Raw genomic sequence first — 18,864 nt, 5'->3', positions numbered from 1 at the left:
TGATAGTGCATATTTTCACACATTAAAGTGGACTGATTTTCTTGATTTGAATATTAAAATTTTAAGAAGCTAACTTAAAAAAAAAAATGCATATTTTATTGGAAAATGTACAAACTTTCAGTTGCAGGGATCTTTATACCTGACAGTGATAATAAACATTTGTCTCCCCAATTGAGAAATCAAGATATGAAGGATATAATGCTGCTGCTGTGAGTGAGGACATATATGGCTAAAACCATTTATTTGGCACTGACCTTTGCAATATTTCTTAGTGATGCACAGCTCCTCATAATTTCATGTTGGAGATTTTGGGGAAAACAAACAAACAAACAAAATGATTCAATTTCAGTTAGGAATTGAGTTGATGTTTGTGAGGGTGTATATGCCATTTGTCAGATATGATCTAAAATCTGAAATTTACATGGAAAGGACTAGTTCATAAGAATATGTATTCACACACACACACACACACACACACACACACACACACACACACACACACACACACACACACACACACACACACACACACACACACACACACACACACATTTGCCAATACAATCACAATTAAATAAAAATGAAGAAGCCACACATATTCTCAATGTAAATGTTCTATTCTAGAACAATTTGTACCAATTAAAACAGGATGATATACATTATAAATACAACTCTGTACATTATAATAGTGTAAATACTATATTCAAATACATTTACAACTCCTTATAAGGGAGAGCAGCTTTGATATCTTCGTTAAAGTAAGGTCTTGGGCTTCTTTCGTTTGCTTTCATTTACAGCCTGAATAACTATTTCTAGTCAGTTCCACAGTTCAGCACTTCTTACGACAACTTCTCTCCAAAACTAAACCAGTTTTGAATCATCGTTTGTAGCGTCACACTATTAACCACCTGTGAAAATATTGCATTTTTAAGTACCTTTTAAAATAATGTGCTAGTGTTATATCTTCTGCCAGCTAATGTAGATAATAGGTAATAGGTTAAAAGGCGATTCAAGCAAACAGTCAGCGAGGTGTGATGGCATTTTGAATGCCTTGTTGCATCACGTTACACACAGGTTTCAGGTCCACACAGCTTAGTGTCACGTAAATCTCAGTGAATGTCTTTTGGGGTGTTTGTTGTACACGGAGTAGTCAGGAATTTACGTGCCTGCCTCTATAGAAGCAGGGCATTTAGCCATCAGAATGTCCGAGCTTCAAACAAAGCATAACTGCTTTGTTGGTCAACGTACACAAAAAAGCTTCATCAGTCCGATATGGAAGACAGTTGGTGAACTCTCCAAGAATCCTTTCCAGTGCAAACAGCAATGGCATCAGTTAACATACTTAATGGTGACCATTTCCTCCACAGTGTTACAGTACTTCAACAGGTTAATTTAACATAAAATCTGCACTTAAAACACTGAAAATAATTCAGGTTCTAGACTTGTCCACTGTTCAGGGTACATGGGATTACTCCTACAGATATGGCACTAAGCTTTAGTTGGACACACATACTTGGTGGAGGCCTCCATGTGTGTTCATAAGAAAAACAGCAGATACAGAACCGCAGTTCTTTGGTTAACCCTGACACACACTGATGTAAAAAAAAAACCCCAAAATATAACACCTCAATATTATCAACAGTAGTACATTCTTCATATCCCAGACTTCTCCCATGCAATCCTCGCAGAAGGATGCATTGTTTTACAAAAATATTATGTTCTGAAATCAACATAAGAAAATGTACAGTATGTAGGTAATATATCTACATGGACTTTTTCCAAAAATACCACCATATAAAAGTCAGATATGTGCATAGAGATTGTTCAGTGGACAGTAGGATATACTTTCATTAAATGCACAGGTCAGCTATGCTGTATCAAAGCAGACAGAATACAACAGCCTGGTAAAACTGGAGCCACACTGGAGTCAGTTTGTGGTTTTCAAATAGGCACTGGATGTGATGGCCACCCTTGTGTGCTGGTCCTTCTTTGGGTCCTATCTGATCATAGTCTGGGCTTCTGGGTCTTTTGAGGGGGGTCCTCGGGTGAGACGAGATGGCTTCACAAACACTCCGTGGCCCGGAGGACAGCGGAAGTACACTCTCCCCTGCACAGTGCCATTATGCTTACCTGTGGGAAGGTAGAGGAATGGTGATGTGCAAACCAGGTGAATTTTCCTGACAGTGCAACACTCATTACATCGCAAGCCCAAAATACATAACAGTTTCTGTTCTGTATTACATCATCATATGCAACTGTGATTCTTTACATTCCGTTAAGTGTTTGACTTCAATGAAACAATGAGATTGACATGTTCCTCAATTATCATGAGGGATATCAGGGTCAAAAGTCAAAACTGGTATATTCAGTTCTTTCACAGGGGAAAAAGTTTATTTAGATCAAACAGAAACTTTGGGTTCCTGCATCCAAAGTTAGTTCTTACTGAGATCTGAATAGTGGGTGAATTTTGTTGTTTTTGACCATTGCTATGGTTACAGTGATGCATGGGGTCCCTGCACAAGCAACCCAAATTCACCCAGTGTTTTAATTTCAACCAGACTGCGACTCAAACCACAGATACTAAAAAAGATAAAATGATACCCAACATCACAAACAATGCACAGAATATAACCAGCACTGCTGCGGTCTTCATGACCCTCTCCAAATATTGCCCACACCTTACTTTTCTAGGTGCGCTTTTATATTTTAAAGGAAAAGAAAACCCACTGATAACTTACGATTGGGATGGTAGACTATGCTATTGACAGCCCATATGAAAAGCATGTGTGATCACTTATGTTAAAGTTATGAGCGTTTTTGTATGGCTGGTCTAAAGCCACCAGCAGGCGGCCATGACGACTGCTATAACAGCGATGTGTGACGTCACATGGCCACAGAGGTTCAACACTCCGCCAGTGTTGTCCTGCAGCATAGAAGGGGCAAAGATGTTAGAGGTCTCAAACTCATTCCAGAAAGGGCCGAGAGGGTGCAGGTTTTCTTTGCAACCACCCACTCCACCAGGTGATTTCACTGATTAACATCACTTTGAGCATGTTTATAGCACAGTCTATCTTCCTAGCTGTATTTTATCTGTGAGTTTTCTTTTCCATTAAATTCTCCCATATTCAACTTCTCCCACACAGTCTCCATGTCCACTCTCCAATCTGCGGTCAGTACGTGTTGGAGTTATTCAACCAATGTTTCAGAATACAAGTACTTCTTATACACTATTATTAGCCTTTAAATTATATCAGATTAGATTAGATAGAACTTTACTGAACCCTTGGGAAGACTCCCTCAGGGAATTTGAGGTTGTAGCAGCATTGTATAGCAGCACACAGGGTAAGAAGCACAGAGTATCAAAAGTGAAAGTAAAAAAGACAACAAGGTTGCAAATATGAATGTAAATACACAATATAAAAACCAGACATACTGATCAGTACTGGTTTACCGGCTACAACTGTTCCTCTCATTCCTGACTTCTGTCTTCCTGTTACTCCTCCTCCGAGTCAGGAGTTGTACAGTCTGATGGCCTGAGAGACAAAGGGGTTTTTCAGTCTGTTGGTCCGGCACTCGGGAAGGAGCAGTCTGTGGTTGAAGAGGCTCCTCTGGTTGCTGCTGACAGGTTGTAGAGGTTGACTGGCATCGTCCATAATGCCCAGCAGTTTGTCCAGTGTTCTCTTCTCTGCCACTGTCACCAGAGTCCAGCTTCATGCCAACCACAGAGTCAGCCTGATCAGTTTGTCCAGCCTGGATGTGTCCGTCTTGGGTTTACCTTCTTTAGGTAATATTTGACAAATATCCTTCGATTTTTTTGTACTGACCCGCCACTAATGACCCAAATATTAGAAATATGTTTGTTTGACTCAAATAACTTTCTGAGAAAGTCTTCTATTAAACCCTACAGAAACTTGTATTTTACAATTAATCTGACAGGATTACCACTGGTTCTTGAGACATGGTGTGATGTTCACAGAAGAACAAACTGACAGATGGACAAACAAAATATAGACCCTGCCTAATTGACATCACTAGATCACCTGATCTCCATCTTGGTTGGCAACAACGTTTCACTATGACCATTAATCCTATTCATTAGCATTCTCTCATTTTGAGCCTTCTGGCACAAAGGACACATGGTGGCTTCATATTCAGCATATGGCTACACTAATCAGCACAGACAAACAAAGGATATTTTGTTTTACAGATTTCCATCAGATCTTAAAAGACAAACTATATGTATTTAAAAGAGGGGGCACTTAGCCACAGGTTGTGTTGGGCTGGATTTTGGTACCGGTACTTATACTCGGATTCCAAAGTGTGAAGTGACTGATAGTACTGGTATACGTACTAAGACCACTATGACCCATTTCTGGTTGGTATGTCCTACCAGTGCTGTAAACACTTTGTGTTTGTAATGAAAACACAAATTCAATTTTGTTTTTTTTTTGTGTTCTGGCTAATGGGAGAAGTTTTTAGCTTCCAACATGGCATGTAACCAAAAACATTCTTAGAACTACTACTCAATACAACAAAGAAAGACTTTGGACTCACCTACTGCTAAGTCCAGCTTCACCCCAACCCAAATCCCCTTGGCAAATTCCACCCCTCCAACGTAGTGGACCGTTCCTCTCCTCTTCCCCACCCACACCTGCTCGCCAGGAGCCATCCAGTCAGGTAGCTGAGCTGCAGGGGAACTCTCATCCCCGCTGGAGTCCCCTGAGGGTTCAGCACTGCTGGGGTTTGGGCTAGGACAAGGACTTCCATGGGGTAAATCTCCCTGGGCTGGCTCTCGGATAGGAGGTTCTCCTCCCCGCAGAGCTGGAGAAGCTGGAGTTACAGGTAAGGTTGTGATGAGGGGCGATGCTGGTGATGGGACTGCGTCAAAGGGAACTCTCAGGACTGGAGCTGAGACTGGTTCAGGGACTGAGACGGAGGTGCAAACTACAGGGGTGTTTGGACAGGAAACAGCAACACTAACACATTTATCTGTTATGACATTTTCAAGACTAGCTGTTTTAATGGCATCCACACCAGAGGTGTGTTGATCATCTTCATCACATGTTTGTAAGTGTTCTGGGTTTTTCTGCTGTTTAGGGGATAAATCCAAACCTTTCTGCTCTCTAAAGTGTACTAAATCACCCTCACCAATACTGTCATCAACCCCTTTAAAGTCAGTAAACTCCTGGCTGGCACTGAGAACACAGTTGTGTTGCAGAGATAATGCCTGCTGCTTGTCTTTGCAGTGAGGAATACTGATCGGTGAAGAAGCCGGATGAATACCCAAATCCTGAAGGACACCTGCAGAAACAGTAGGCTGATGAGTATCGTTCCCTGATGAAAAACTTTTGGTTTGGCTGCAACCTCTTTCCGCAAGAGAGGAAAGAGGGTCATGGGGGTCTCTGGTTGTACAGCTGAGGTGGTCAGAGCTCTCGCTGGTGCTGAAAGGCATGTCGGACAGCGTGGCGTTGGAGGCACTGTGTGAAAAATAGCCACTAGTGCAACTGCTGGCTGTGGGGCTTCGAGAAAACTCTCTCTCACCACTTCCACAGCGGCTTCCCTTCACCTCACAGCAAGCGGACAGGAAACCCTCCTGGCTCTCCAGCGTGGCGTTGTAGATCTCAAAGTTAGCAAACTCTTCCGGGACGTAAGGCTGGTTGTTGGTGTGATCCTGAAGGGCCCGGTCCAAATTCAGCGTCATGTCCACATCTGTCTCCTCATCCTCTGAGTCCTGCTGTTTAAAGCAACACCAGATGGAGACAAAATAAAGCCCGTCAGATACTGAGGGAATTGTATTTTGTTCCGTGTGCTCCGTGCAAAATAGTGAGCAACAGAGACATTACTGAAACTAAGTTAAGTAGAATTGTTAGATTAATAGGTATTAAATAGTCAAGGACTGGGTTCAAATGATGAATAAAATAGACATTAATATAGATAGGACGTGAGAGAAAGTACACAACAGTACAAATACACAATGTAAACAGGATGTGGAAATGAAAAATGAGTCAGTCTGTACAATCAGCGTGTGTGACATTCAGAGGGAGGAGTTATACAGTTTGATGGCCACAGGCAGGTTTCCTCTGGTGCTTTTAGGTGGAATGAGTCTGTCATTGAAGGTGCTCCTGCGTTCCACCAGGAAGTTGTGTAAGGGGTGGGAGCTATTGTCTAATACTGCACGTAATGTGGACAGCATCCTCCTGTCCAGCACAGCTGACGAAGCGTCCAGCTCCACCCAACAACATCACTAGCCTTCCTGATTAGTTTATTGAGTCTGCTGGCATCCACTAATCTCAGTCTGCTGCCCCGGCACACAGCAGCAAACATGATAGCACTGGCCACCACAGCCTCAGCATGGTCCGGCAGTGTTTTTAGCCCAGTCCACCTTATTGTATGTAACTGTGCACCTCCAGATATTTGTAATCCTCAGACATGTCCACTATGCCCCTGAATGGAAACGGGGGTCACCGGTGCCTTGACGCTCCTCATGTCCAAAACCAGCTCCTTTGTCTTGATAACATTTAGCTGCAGATGGTTCCACTTGCACCACGAAACATAGAGCCTCATGCTGCTTATGTAAACACTTTAATAGTTGATGTAAATAAGGGAAAATGTTGTAAGACATGATAATGGAACACAATGTGCTTCTCTAGTACATTCATTCATCTGTATACCTGCTTGTGCTAATTAAAGGACACAGGGAGCTGGAGTCTATCCCAGTGGTCACTGGGCGAGAGGCGGGTAAACCCTGGAAGGGCCACCGGCCTATCACAGGGTCCCATACAGTAACTGGTCTTTATTTTGAATCATCTTACGAAAAACATAAACACGGTTATGGCATTGAAAAGTATGATTTGGGGGCCCTGTTCTAGTCACTGCTGTTTTACAAAATACGATACATGTAACCCAGAAGTACATCGACATTCAGTCGTTAAGTAAGGAAAATATCCAGTAGTCACCATAGTACAACATCAGTCTCCATCTCACCCTGTCCTCAGCATCTTCCACCAGCCACCTGCATGTCCTCCCTCAGCACACCCATAAACCATCTCTTTGTTCACCTTCTTCTCCTCCCTCATGGTGGCTCCATCCTCAGCATCTTTATCCTTGTATAACCCGGGTCCCTCCTCTGCACACCATCTGAATCTCACCTCTCTGACTTTGTCTCCAAACCATCCCACCTGTGTTGTCCCTCTGATATGCTCATGCCTAGTAATGTCCATTTCATGTCACTCCCAAAGAAAATTGCAGCATCTTCAGCTCTGCCTCCTGTCTTTTTGTTAGTGCCACAGTGTGAATGTGTGAACAATAATGCTGACATAAATATGAGTGTGGCAGACCATCGGTGGCTTTATATGTGCATGTAGCTATGTGGGGTTTGGAGAGGTGCAGCAGTGCATCACTGCTGCAGCAGAGTGTGCCCGTGTGTGTGGCACTTACAGCAGTGTGCGGCAGTGTGTGGTTGAGCTGTCTGCTGGTGGGGGTGAAGGTGGAGGTGGAAGGCTTGCAGTGGCCCTCGCTGCCTGCCCTGGGCCGGTGCCAGGGGCAGGGAAGGGGGAGGAGTGCAGGGCTGTCCACACATGAGCGCATGCTCTGCAGATGGGTCACAACAACAGCACACACAGCATGCATGGAGCTGGGCCAGCCACTTTTTACAGTTAGTGCCATGCAATTTAATATTTAATAAATAAAAAAAAAATACTGTGCTTGAAGTGTCCTATGTTTTCAGAGATAAACTGCAACACCTTTTAACCCTCAAGCGACCAAGTTAGGAGACTAATAAGACCAAGTGGGGTTATTTATGACCCTATTGACATTATATTGGAATTCTTCCATATAAATGATTGTTTTATTGTCCATCATCCTTTTCATCCTCACTCTGGGCATCAAGCATCAGTCTCAATGCTTGTGCAGCTGTAAATTGTGCTATTCTAGGTCTGCTGGCCATGCTTCCTTGCAAAAAAGTAAAATATAATGATTAAAGTTGGCAAATTACAACACCATCTGAAGCTATAATGTCAAAAACCTCATAGATCTTCCCTCACAGGTTTGGATTATACTTGCCACATGGATCAGCCAATTCTTGCAAAATTCTATGAACAAATGCAGGACAAAAAGATTAACAAATTCATGGTGGAAACTTTATTCCATTTAAAATAAGAAAAATGGTGCCGAAAAATATACGCCTTGGGTCATAAATGGCCCCACTCGGTCGCTTGAGGGTTAATGCAATAGCTGGTTCCCACATTTACAGTCTGTTAAAAGATCTTTTTTTTTCTACTTTCTTGCCAGCATCTGTTTGTTGGCTGGCTTGATTACCAGACTCATTCAAGAACTGAAAAAAAGAAGGTTGTCAGAAAACAAACACTTGTTTAGAATGAAGCACATTCAGCTTTGCAAAGATATGATTTGGATTTTATTTTTATGAAACTCAGAAATTCATTACTTCTTCCACCTGAGATCATTTAATCATGTTTGTCTGACTGAGTCCAATGTATCAGAAAAAGTGCTGGATGGATTTTGATGAAACTGTGTGGTGAGAGGGTCCTTGGGTCAAGAATGACAAATTTTGGCACTTCTCTGATTTTAAACATTTGCCTTTGCTCGCTTTAAATTTTTTTTTTTTTTGCCTTCACCATTCTTACCTGCAACTAAATATTTCCATTTTTGTCCATTTTTTTGTCTGTGCTTCATTTGTTTGCCTCATCAATAATATCAAATTATTCTTTTTAATTGTTAAGTTTTTGTTTGATCTGTTCTCATCATTTTGTTTTTCCTTGTATCTCTTTTTCTTTATCAGATGTTTCCTTAGTTGTGTGACAATTCCACATTAATCACACCCATATTTTCTATCCTATGGTACTTTTTCACACTTTACTAAAGCAGCATGCAGGTGGAATCAAACATATTTTTAAGGCCCTCACACTGAAACTAACTCTAATCCACAGCATCCTTACAAAAGGACTTCAAGTGAAGATTTAGTCCAATTCAAGCACAGACAAAAATAAATAAATAAAATAAAAAGGCAAGGTTAGTAAATGGATGAAACAGCCACAAACTGTGGAAAAAATAAATAAAAATACAACTGTTGCAAACAGTAAAAAAAAAAAAAAAAAAAAAATGCAATACTGTTTTAACTGTTTTATCTGAATCGAATGTACATAAGTATTTAAAATATGCGGAATTACAAAAACTCAAATTCATGCTCCTATAAGTTAGGCTGATCAAGTTAAACACAATGATAAAATGGAGATGATGTCACAGGTCGAGATTATGAAAAAAATCATCAAACAACTCTGAACTTAAATAATTTATATACGAGGGGTGATTGAGACGTTTTGAGCCCGACCCCCAAAAGGTAGGGCGTGGTTCTCCTTCTGTTGCATTCTGAGAAACCAACATTTCTCAACATTGCACCCAATTACTCAAAATTTCACACAATCTCGAGAAATGTTGGGTTCTCAGAATGCAAAATGTGTATACCGTACATCAGTGTTGCCACAGTTACTTTGATAAAGTAATCCAATTACTGATTACTCCTTGAAAAAGTAACTTAGTTACTTTACTGATTACTCAATTGTAAAAGTAACTAAGTTAGATTACTAGTTACTTTTTTAGTTACTTTCCACAGCTGCCGACAACAACCCTCTGCCACCTCAACATGACAATGATACCTGTTTTGCCAAAACTCACTTTATAGTCACCCTTTCTTGACTTCAATGAAAATAAATACTTGTGTTATAAAAAGTAAAATAATCTTTCTTGACCTCATATTTAACTGTTGACAGCACTGTAACAGTAAAACTTGCAATTTCTAACCTACATTGTTTATAGATGTAACTATTAAATTCTAACATTTTTCTAACATTTAAATTCTCTATAAACATTTTACTTGTCAAAATTATTATTATTTTAAGTAGTATTAGTAGTTGTAGTAAAAAAACGGCTTCAAAACTGGACCTTTAATCTAGGGGAGTTGTGAGGGGCACATCCTTGCCCCACACCCCTATTCCATCTGGATTCGCCCCTGCTTTGGCGTTTGAGCACAAAGAATGGATAACATTTATTTATGCAGAAAACATGACCAGATTTACAGGTAAGAAAGTTTTATTGTGTTTTCACATCATGTGGTCCTCAGAAAGAGAGTTTAGGTGCATTTGAGTGGAAAATAGTGTTAGTTGTTGACGCATCGCGGAGGATCAGCTGTTTTTAACGAGACGATACGGAGCAGCTCAGCTCAGAATTCTAAATAAAGGAGAAAAATAAAGCATAAAAATGACTTTGTAAAGCTCAGTGCAGGTGTGCTGTTTTCACCGCGCTTTAAGAGGTGAGGACGAGTCGTAGCTGATGAAAAGCTCACAGCTCGCTTAAAGTGGGCAGTTCAGTCGAACCCCGACCCCCTGCCCACGGACCAAGTTTAATGCTGCTGTCGACCCACAATGCAAAAATAATAGTCACGCACAGTGACTTGGAGAAGTAACTTTAATCTGATTACTCATTTGGAAAGATTAACACGTTAGATTACTCGTTACAAAAAAAAGTGGTGAGATTAGAGTAACGCGTTACCAGCATCACTGCCGTACATATATGTAATTTTTCTGTGGTGTTGAAAACACAGAATGAAATCTGACATGACAAAAAAGTTGACAGAAAATAAAAAACAAAACACAACAAAACTGTAAGTTTTGAATTAAAAAAACAAACTGTGGAGATGGACTAAAATGTCAACAACAAAAAAGCAAACCGCTCAAATACGACAGAGAACTTGTCTTCTTACCTCTTGCCCCAGCAGCGGCCGGGCTTCCAGGACCTTCTTGGTCTTGTTTTCCTCTTTCACAGGCAGCAGGCACTTGAGGAATTTTGGAGGCTGAGGGGAGAGGACTTTGAAAGGACTGGAGTTGAAAAATGTTGGACTCTCCGATACCAGGCCTGTGTGGGATCATTCAGTTTTTCACTCAAGGAGAGTTGGCAGATGGCAGAAGCGCATTTATGTGTGTGTGTGTGCGTGCGTGTCGTTACCTTGGCTGTCTTTGCTCTTGATGGGTGTACTGCAAAGGGAGCCATCGTGAGGATTGCAGTTGGAGCCGTCCACACGATCACAGTGACCCTACAGAGTTAACGTAGAAGACACTCTTTAGGCGCCCTGTCCAGTTTATGTTTAGTGTACAGGCTCAGGATGAAGTCAGGACCTCTTGCCATTGTACAGAAAATCTCAATTGTAAAAATAAAAGTACAGCTTTATTTTTATTATAAAAGTCGCTAATTAAGACAAAGCCACAACTCTGAGAAAAGTTTCAACTTTTCAGTAAAAAAAACAAGCAAAAAAAAAAAAAAAAAGAATAACAAAAACATTGTTACAATTAACAAAATTCCCATTACTGATTTTTGTCCCCAATTTCTTTTAAAATTATAGCCAACATTCATACAGAATAGCAGTTCTTAGTATTACTTACGATTGTAACTAATTATTCTTGATTCCACCTGATTCTGTACATATATGTATATGTATCTGTATATATATGTTTTATTTGGGCATGCTCCATCACATGCACCAAACACAACTTCCTCTTACCAAGTTTATCCCACACTTTTCCAAAAAGCTTAAATTTCTCTCTTAAAATCTCAAAGCTGTCTTCTGTTGAAGAGTGAAACGTGTTTTTCATGGGTCTCATGTTGCGGAGGAAGATCAGAAAGAGGCTTCTGCTCAGATAAATCTAATTATTTACTTTTTAAGATCATGACATCACAATAAAATAAAAACATGTAAAACTTTCCTAACTGCTTACAATATCCTACAACACTACCTTTACCATAACTTGCATCCATCAATGTACACGGATGAACAAGATAGGTGATGTTTCATATAGCAAGTTTAAACGTATCCCACCGGTCCCCACAAATCAGTAACACAAAGTGTTGGGGATCTCCTAAGTACACCTTGATGCTAAATATGAATTAAATTGGTCAACTAGTTCTTGAGATATTGCACTAACAAGGGTGGCAATGACAATATCTTGAATATGTCGCTGTGGCCTTGAAATTGACTCCAAGGTCACTGTAACGACCAGTGTCGGGGAATCACCCAAGTACACACTTGTGCTAAATATGAATGAAATTAGTCAAATGGTTCTTGAGATATCTCGTGAACCAGCGAAAATGGACAGACGGGTGGACCGTCTCGTCCACAGAAATACACAGATAAACTTTAGATGGGTGTGGAACATTATATGTAGAAAGCTGTTAATAACAACAGCTTTTCATAGTCACTGAACAGGTCACATGACTAACTTCATTTCCTCTTCTGTAGTTATAATTTTTCTCTGTATTTGTTATTATTTTCAATTTAAAAGTGTGATTGCACCTGAACATTTTGAGTTCACCCACTTATGAAAAACATGTTTAACAAACACGTGACACACCTTACAGTCTTCATCTTCACAACTAGTCAGGTCTGTTTTACTGCACAGAGACTGAGGAGCAAGAAACAAAATGTTAGAGTCACAGATAATAATAATAAAAACATTTCAGATCAATAAAAAAGTCTCCAGTGCAGACAGCGATGTGCCGGTTACAGGCTGTACATTGGGGGTGCTGATGCTCCTCCGTAGGTGCCTCCCCTTCATCAACAGCGCCTCCTTCACTGTCACTGCCTTCAGAGAAAAAACCAAAACCAAAACGGCCATTCAGCTCTTACCTCACATTTAAGAAAATTCTTGGGTTTGGTGACTGAGTGTGTGACAGTACCTGTCTCAGACGCTCTAGACTCAGGATGTTCTCCACCTCCAGAACTCCACGAGTGTACTTCTCTATGTAGGTTTCTCCATTCTGAGTCTCCTCACTGTCAGCGCGAGCAGCCATGAGGGCCAAGGTTTCTCTCTCCTCGGGCTCCTCTGAGGCCTGCCAAGGTGGGTAAATACAGGCTGTTATGCTGATCTTACCAACCAAAAATTGGCAAGTTCCAAATATGTGACAGAAGAGTTTGTCGGTTTGAGTATTTAAGGCAGAACCGGAGCTGTACCTTTGGAATGTTGGAAACAATCTCATACGTAACGCCGCAGGAGTAAAGCATGTTCTTTAAGGACATTCTTCTCTTGAGACTCTGGGTGAAGCTCTGTATGACAAACCCAAATTAAGAAAAAGAACCCGGTGTTGATCATTACATTTAATTCCAAAGCTCAAAACCCCATTTCAGCTGGGGCCAGCCTGGACTCCGGAACATGAACCTGTTTGTTGTAAATGTTGACAGCAATCCTCTTGCGGAGCACCAGCTCCACGGAGGCGGGGTGGCTGAGCTGCACGGTGACTTTGACGATCAGGTAGATGCGTTCGTTAGGAGACGTGATCCGGTTGAGGTGCACAGAATCGTGGATGGATGAGTCCCAGGAGCACACTGCCGACACCTGGTGAAGCAGAAGAATGACGTTTTATTGGTGCGCTCCCACAGGTGTGTGCAGGGACGAGCTCTGATCCACAAAGCTGTTAATTTTCTGGGTGGAGATTCATACAGGTGGGCTGCTTTGGGTTTTCAGCAGTCAGGTAATGAGCGGAAAAACACGTGTCCCGACACTTAAGCACATTTAAAGGGTTAGTGATTACCGCATAATTAGTGTGGCTGCTCAACATCAAAGCACAAGAAATTAAGAGGACTTTGGTTGATTCAAACCCAACTGCTTGAATTAGAACAGCAAGAAAAAAGTCGGCTTCAAGGGTGACTGCCTGCGCGGGATTATCCAGGAACACAAACATATAGCAACAGTTAAATCCCGTAAACAAAACATCTGTTGATAAATCAACACAATTTGGCATGGATAATGTATAAGTGCAAAAAATATACTGGAAGTAATAGCAGAAAAACAGTTCAGACCAACAGACCACACTTAATATACGCATTTTACTCACTCATCTTCAACTGCTTACGAGGGGGCAGGAGCCTATCCCAGCAGTCAAAACCCAACTCCTGTCTGTGTTGGTTTTGCATGTTCTTTTTGTGTGAGTTTTCTTTGGGGACTCCCACCATCAAAACATGCATGTTACTTTATACGTACTCCCAGAAGGGTTTGATGGCAGGATTGGCATCCCATTAAAAACATCAACCCAGTTCAAAACCATAGACTGGTGTCAACCTCCCATGTGTGGGAATATACACATCCCCATATTTGTGTTTGCATGTCTCCATCATTCTGTATGTTAGATTATTTAAAAAACAAAACAAAAAACAAATTCTCCATACAGTATATGGCTGCAGGTTCTCTTCATGGCCACAGGATGGCAGTAGATTCAGAGCAATCACTCACCTCTTCCTCACTGTATCTAATGATGGGGAGATAGAAGAACTGGCTTCCATGCTCCTTGGGCAGAATGGAGTTCACGCCTGCAGCATGTGGGCCGGTCAGCTGCTCATTTACAGTCAGATTATCCGCTACAGCAGGAAAAACAGTGACAGGGATTAAAAGCTAAATAAATAAATAAATAATTCCTCTGGCTCAATTATTATTTTTTTTATAAAAACCCTTTTGCGATCACGTCCTAGGATTTAAGGTAAAACAAGGTGGAGACAGCTAAGAAAACAATCAGAATCAATAGAAATCTTTTAAAATACAAAAGATTATATACAAGTTGTGCTTCTTTTTCCTGGTCAAAAAAGGATGAGCAGAAATGTTTTAAATGGTTTGATTTTCACTTCATATTTCGGAGAGCCTAATAAAAAATAAAGTCACTGGCAAACAGAAAAAATAAAAATGACCTGTTTTCTCTTATTCCAGACATGCAAGCAGGGTGAGGTAAAAAAAAAAAAAATCTGAAATTGGTGGACTGCAAGCACCAATACAGGGGAGGGTTGAAAATGAGGTACCAAATGGTGCATTTTAAGCACAATTTTTAGGATGAATAGAACAAAAACAAGTCCATATTTGCTCACAAAAATTTAATTTAATTTAATTAGCTTATAATGCGCCGAATCACAGCAAAGCTGTCTCAAGGCACCTTACATGAAACAATTCAACATAAAATTTAAATAATTAAAAAAAAAATCAAATACATGATTAAAAACAGAAGTAAAAGAATAAAACAGATTCAAAATATGTAAAATACAAACAAAAATGCTTGTATTTTACATATTTTAACAGTGAGGGTCGTGGTAGCAGGAAAAATGTGTTCATTTCCATTATAAGAACTTCCAATTCATGAAAAAGAAATCAAGCCACAGAGAGGACACAATTATGCAAAATTTGAAACTGCACAGTAATACACAGTAAACTGATTGAACAATATTCAATTAAACTTATTTGAACTGATATTCAATAAATGGAATTTAACTGTTTCACTGTCATTTTAAGTAGCTCACAGTCATTTCCAGGTTGCTCACAGTAAAATCAGGCTGCATTAAGCGAGCTGGCGACCAGCGTTTTAAGCACAGAGTCAACACATGGAAAACACATGAGCTATCTTTCAGCAAAAACCCAGAATTAACGGGAAAGCGATCACTTCACAAAGAAATTTGGGAATTTTTCCCCCCAGAAAATGAGTTAAGCTTTGCAAAGAACTGACCGTTGATAGCTTTCTTTGCGGCGAGAAACATCGCTGAAAGTTGTTTTGTTGATTGCACGGACTTTTGGGAAACTCTGTGTTTCACCGTTTTGTCGTGCTGACGGAGGCTGTTTTTTTCACATGAAGTGTACTTCAAGTGGTCATGACGGAAGCATTCAGCTTCCTCATGTAGTCTGAGAAATAATCTTCTTCCAGCCATGATCATTTAAACTTGTTCTTGATTACGCCAGCAGTCAGCACAATGTTTAAGGTCTTCTTATTAACCTATAAGGTTGTTCATGGCCTGGCGCCTTCTTATGTGGCCGATTTGTTGAAACCCTATGTGCCGGCCCGGGTTTTGCGGTTCCAGGATGCAGGACTATTGTGTGTTCCCAGGGTGAAGAAGAAGTCAGCGGGTCAAAGCTTTTTCTTATCGTGCACCCGCTCTGTGGAACAGTCTCCCTGCGACCATGAGGCAGAGTCCGTGGACATTTTTAAGTCAAGACTTAAAACGTATTTTTATTCTCTTTCTTATGAAAAGCTTTTATTTTTAATCTGTTTTATTATTTTACTTGTGTTTTTAATTATGTATTTGAATTTTTTTTAAATTTACTCACTTATTTTAAATTTTATTTTGAACTGTTTTGTGTGAAGCGCCTTGAGACAACTTTTGTTGTGATTTGACGCGTTATAAGCTGATTAAATTGAAATTGCTATCATGTCTTTACTGTGTGGACAAGGCTGAAATCTCACTTTTGCTCAAAATGCCAATGTCTGAACATTTCATCCTACCTACGAAACATGGCACCGCTTCAAAACATATGTACATCCAAACACTCAAACCGTCTGAAAACGCTAAGCGACACAACTTATGGCAATTTAAGTTAAATATGATACAAATGTCATATTTCATTATTTTGTTACATAACATGACCCCCCTCACCACCACCACCACTCTCATCCGCTCCTCCTCTTACACCCCCTCCTCCCTGTGCAGCAGCAGTCGGCTTAAGCCACACCTCCAACACACGGAACACAGAAGGAAACGACCTTTAATCTGTAAATAAACCGTTCATTTCTCAATGTAACAGCAGTAACGGACACAGGAGGATTTATTGTTTTAATCACTGCTCTGCTTTTCAGACTTTTTTCCTCTTTGTTCAACTTTGCTCTGAAATTTGAGACCAAATGCAGCTATGCTCAATTCAGAGAAAGAGAAAGAGAGAGAGAGAGAGAGAGAGAGAGAGAGAGAGAGAGAGAGAGAGAGAGAGAGAGAGAGAGAGAGAGAGAGAGTGTTGTGTGTCTGTTCACTCCGACACCACACAGAGATGGCGTGAGGAAGAACGTGCACAATTAGAGAATCTGGTTTATTTATCCTAAAACAGTCGATCAGAAAATGCTTCTGCTGTTGTTGCAAGAACGTCACTGAAATCCGTTGATTTTTCACCATACTTCATTCAAATTGCGGATGAAAATTAACTTGCCATGACGGGCAAGTGAGGAGCGTGAAACACGAGTACGACAGCACCATTCATTCACCAGTGTCGAGCAGGCAGGCGTTAATGTCGAGCCTTGTCACATATGGCCTTCTGGCAGCCGAACTGATGTTTGCCTGAAAGAAACCCGGTGAATACCAGAGATCACAGTGAATGTGTCTCTCTTACCATTCAAATCCAGGAAGAGTACAGGGACGTGAGCCTCCATGCCAGCAGGTGGAGTCCTACAAACATTGAAGATGGAGGTGAAAAATAAAGGCAGAACGGCAGGTGCATGAAGGTGTGTGGGGAATGCTGTGTGAGTCTCACCAGTTTGCAGGAGCTCCAGGGATTCCACTACCAGGTGCGGGCACCAGCACAGCGTTTCTCTCTTCAGTCAGACCGACCCACTGTTCCACCAGGCGAGCTTCACGCTCAACATCCTCCTCTGGCTTTTCTGCAGACAAACAGGCAGGGTGTGTGAGAAGTAATTACAAAAAACCCCAAGCAGATTTTCTGGACTGACTCCATAAACTTGATTTAGGTGTCAAACTTTTCCCAATGTACAAAATCAGTCTTGAAATACGACATCAGTGCAAATCCTTTATAGTATGCTACTCAATCCTCATACCTCATACTCCTCATACTTTCAGAAAGGTGGGTTGGTGAATTAGCCTGGCTGGCTTAGTCAGGTTCATATGAGTCGTGCAGCTGAGTTGTTGCGGCACATAGGAGCCACTGCACTGTTCTGGCTGCACGCGTTACTCAGCACTCACCGTGTCTGTTAATAATTTTCTTGATTTGTTCATCAAGATACTCCCGGCGTTTGATCAGCGCATCTGACCATCGCTCCCGGACACAGTTGAGATCTTCCTCCTGCAACCAGACAGAGGCCAGTATCAGTGTCAGCTGGCAAACTGGGTCACAAGACATGTTGCAGAAAAGAGCAGTTTAGGTTAGCCTGTCTGTGAGACTACAGTACCCTGTAATGACACAATTTAATTGCTAATATGCAATCAATGGAAGCCAATCATGAATAAAGTTAGTGTGAAAACCCTCCATGGCATTAAGTTTGTCTTTGAAAAAGAATATCCAGTAATTTTATGCACAAATAAACCAGGCACACATGCATGCACTCACATGTACACCCACTCACACTCATTAACATGCCTCTCATGCAGCCACAGCTGCACTAAGTCCTATCCTTGTGCACAACAGATCAATATGTGACAATCCACAGAGAAGAGACTCTGCGCAACATCCAGAGTAACCGATTCAACCTCAGAGCCAGCCGGATTTGGCTTCAGACGTTCATCATGCACAGTACTCATGCAGCCATGCAGTGCCCGCGTGAATACGTAATGTTTATTATTCCTGCAGCTCTTCGGTAGTGACAAGCAAACAGCATTAGTGTGCAAAGCCTGCGAGGAAGGCAAGAGAGAGCAGGGCAAGATCGCTGGCACACAGAGGACTGACTGGGAGCTCAGCCATGGGTGGAACTGTGTTCTGCACGCATGGCTGCCAAAGAATGGTTGGTGCGATCGATAATTACAGCACCAGGAATCATCCACATGTGCAGCTGATGTTTAATAAAGCTGTCTTTTAGTTGGGAGTTGCCTCATGCCCTCACGAACAGCACCGGTTGCAAACATACAACCCCAATTCCAATGAAGTTGGAACGTTGTGTGAAATTCAAATAAAAACAGAATACAATGATTTGCAAATCCTCTTCAACCTATATTCAATTGAATACACCACAAAGACAAGATATTTATTGTTCAAACTGATAGACTTTTTTGTTTTTGTGCAAATATTTGCTCATTTTGAAATGGATGCCTGCAACACATTTCAAAAAAGCTGGGACAGT

The 18,864-nt window shown here is 41.1% G+C and overlaps 1 protein-coding gene across 4 annotated transcripts in view; it reads right to left on the bottom strand.

Annotated features, from left to right (window-relative positions):
- Positions 1 to 598: 598 nt before the first annotated feature.
- LOC117514491 (kinesin-like protein KIF13A) overlaps positions 599 to 18,864 on the bottom strand; it is a 121,329-nt gene continuing 103,063 nt past the window's right edge. For 2 of the 4 annotated variants that reach the window (XM_034174974.1, XM_034174976.1), the window contains 14 exons: positions 17,774 to 17,873; positions 17,328 to 17,454; positions 17,187 to 17,242; positions 14,292 to 14,416; positions 13,221 to 13,397; positions 13,016 to 13,108; positions 12,742 to 12,894; positions 12,579 to 12,647; positions 12,417 to 12,467; positions 11,017 to 11,104; positions 10,775 to 10,926; positions 7,438 to 7,590; positions 4,555 to 5,734; positions 599 to 2,130 (listed from right to left, as the gene is read on the bottom strand). In XM_034174974.1, the coding sequence (XP_034030865.1) occupies positions 1,997 to 2,130; positions 4,555 to 5,734; positions 7,438 to 7,590; positions 10,775 to 10,926; positions 11,017 to 11,104; positions 12,417 to 12,467; positions 12,579 to 12,647; positions 12,742 to 12,894; positions 13,016 to 13,108; positions 13,221 to 13,397; positions 14,292 to 14,416; positions 17,187 to 17,242; positions 17,328 to 17,454; positions 17,774 to 17,873 (2,658 nt within the window). In that variant the 3' untranslated portion in view covers positions 599 to 1,996. The remainder of the gene's footprint in view (positions 2,131 to 4,554; positions 5,735 to 7,437; positions 7,591 to 10,774; positions 10,927 to 11,016; positions 11,105 to 12,416; positions 12,468 to 12,578; positions 12,648 to 12,741; positions 12,895 to 13,015; positions 13,109 to 13,220; positions 13,398 to 14,291; positions 14,417 to 17,186; positions 17,243 to 17,327; positions 17,455 to 17,773; positions 17,874 to 18,864) is intronic. The other 2 variants (XM_034174975.1, XM_034174977.1) reach the window with 2 other exon arrangements.

This window comes from Thalassophryne amazonica, chromosome 7 (assembly GCF_902500255.1).
Source record: "Thalassophryne amazonica chromosome 7, fThaAma1.1, whole genome shotgun sequence".
In the NCBI taxonomy this organism is placed as follows: domain Eukaryota; kingdom Metazoa; phylum Chordata; class Actinopteri; order Batrachoidiformes; family Batrachoididae; genus Thalassophryne; species Thalassophryne amazonica.
This window is presented reverse-complemented; position numbering and strand designations above follow the sequence as displayed.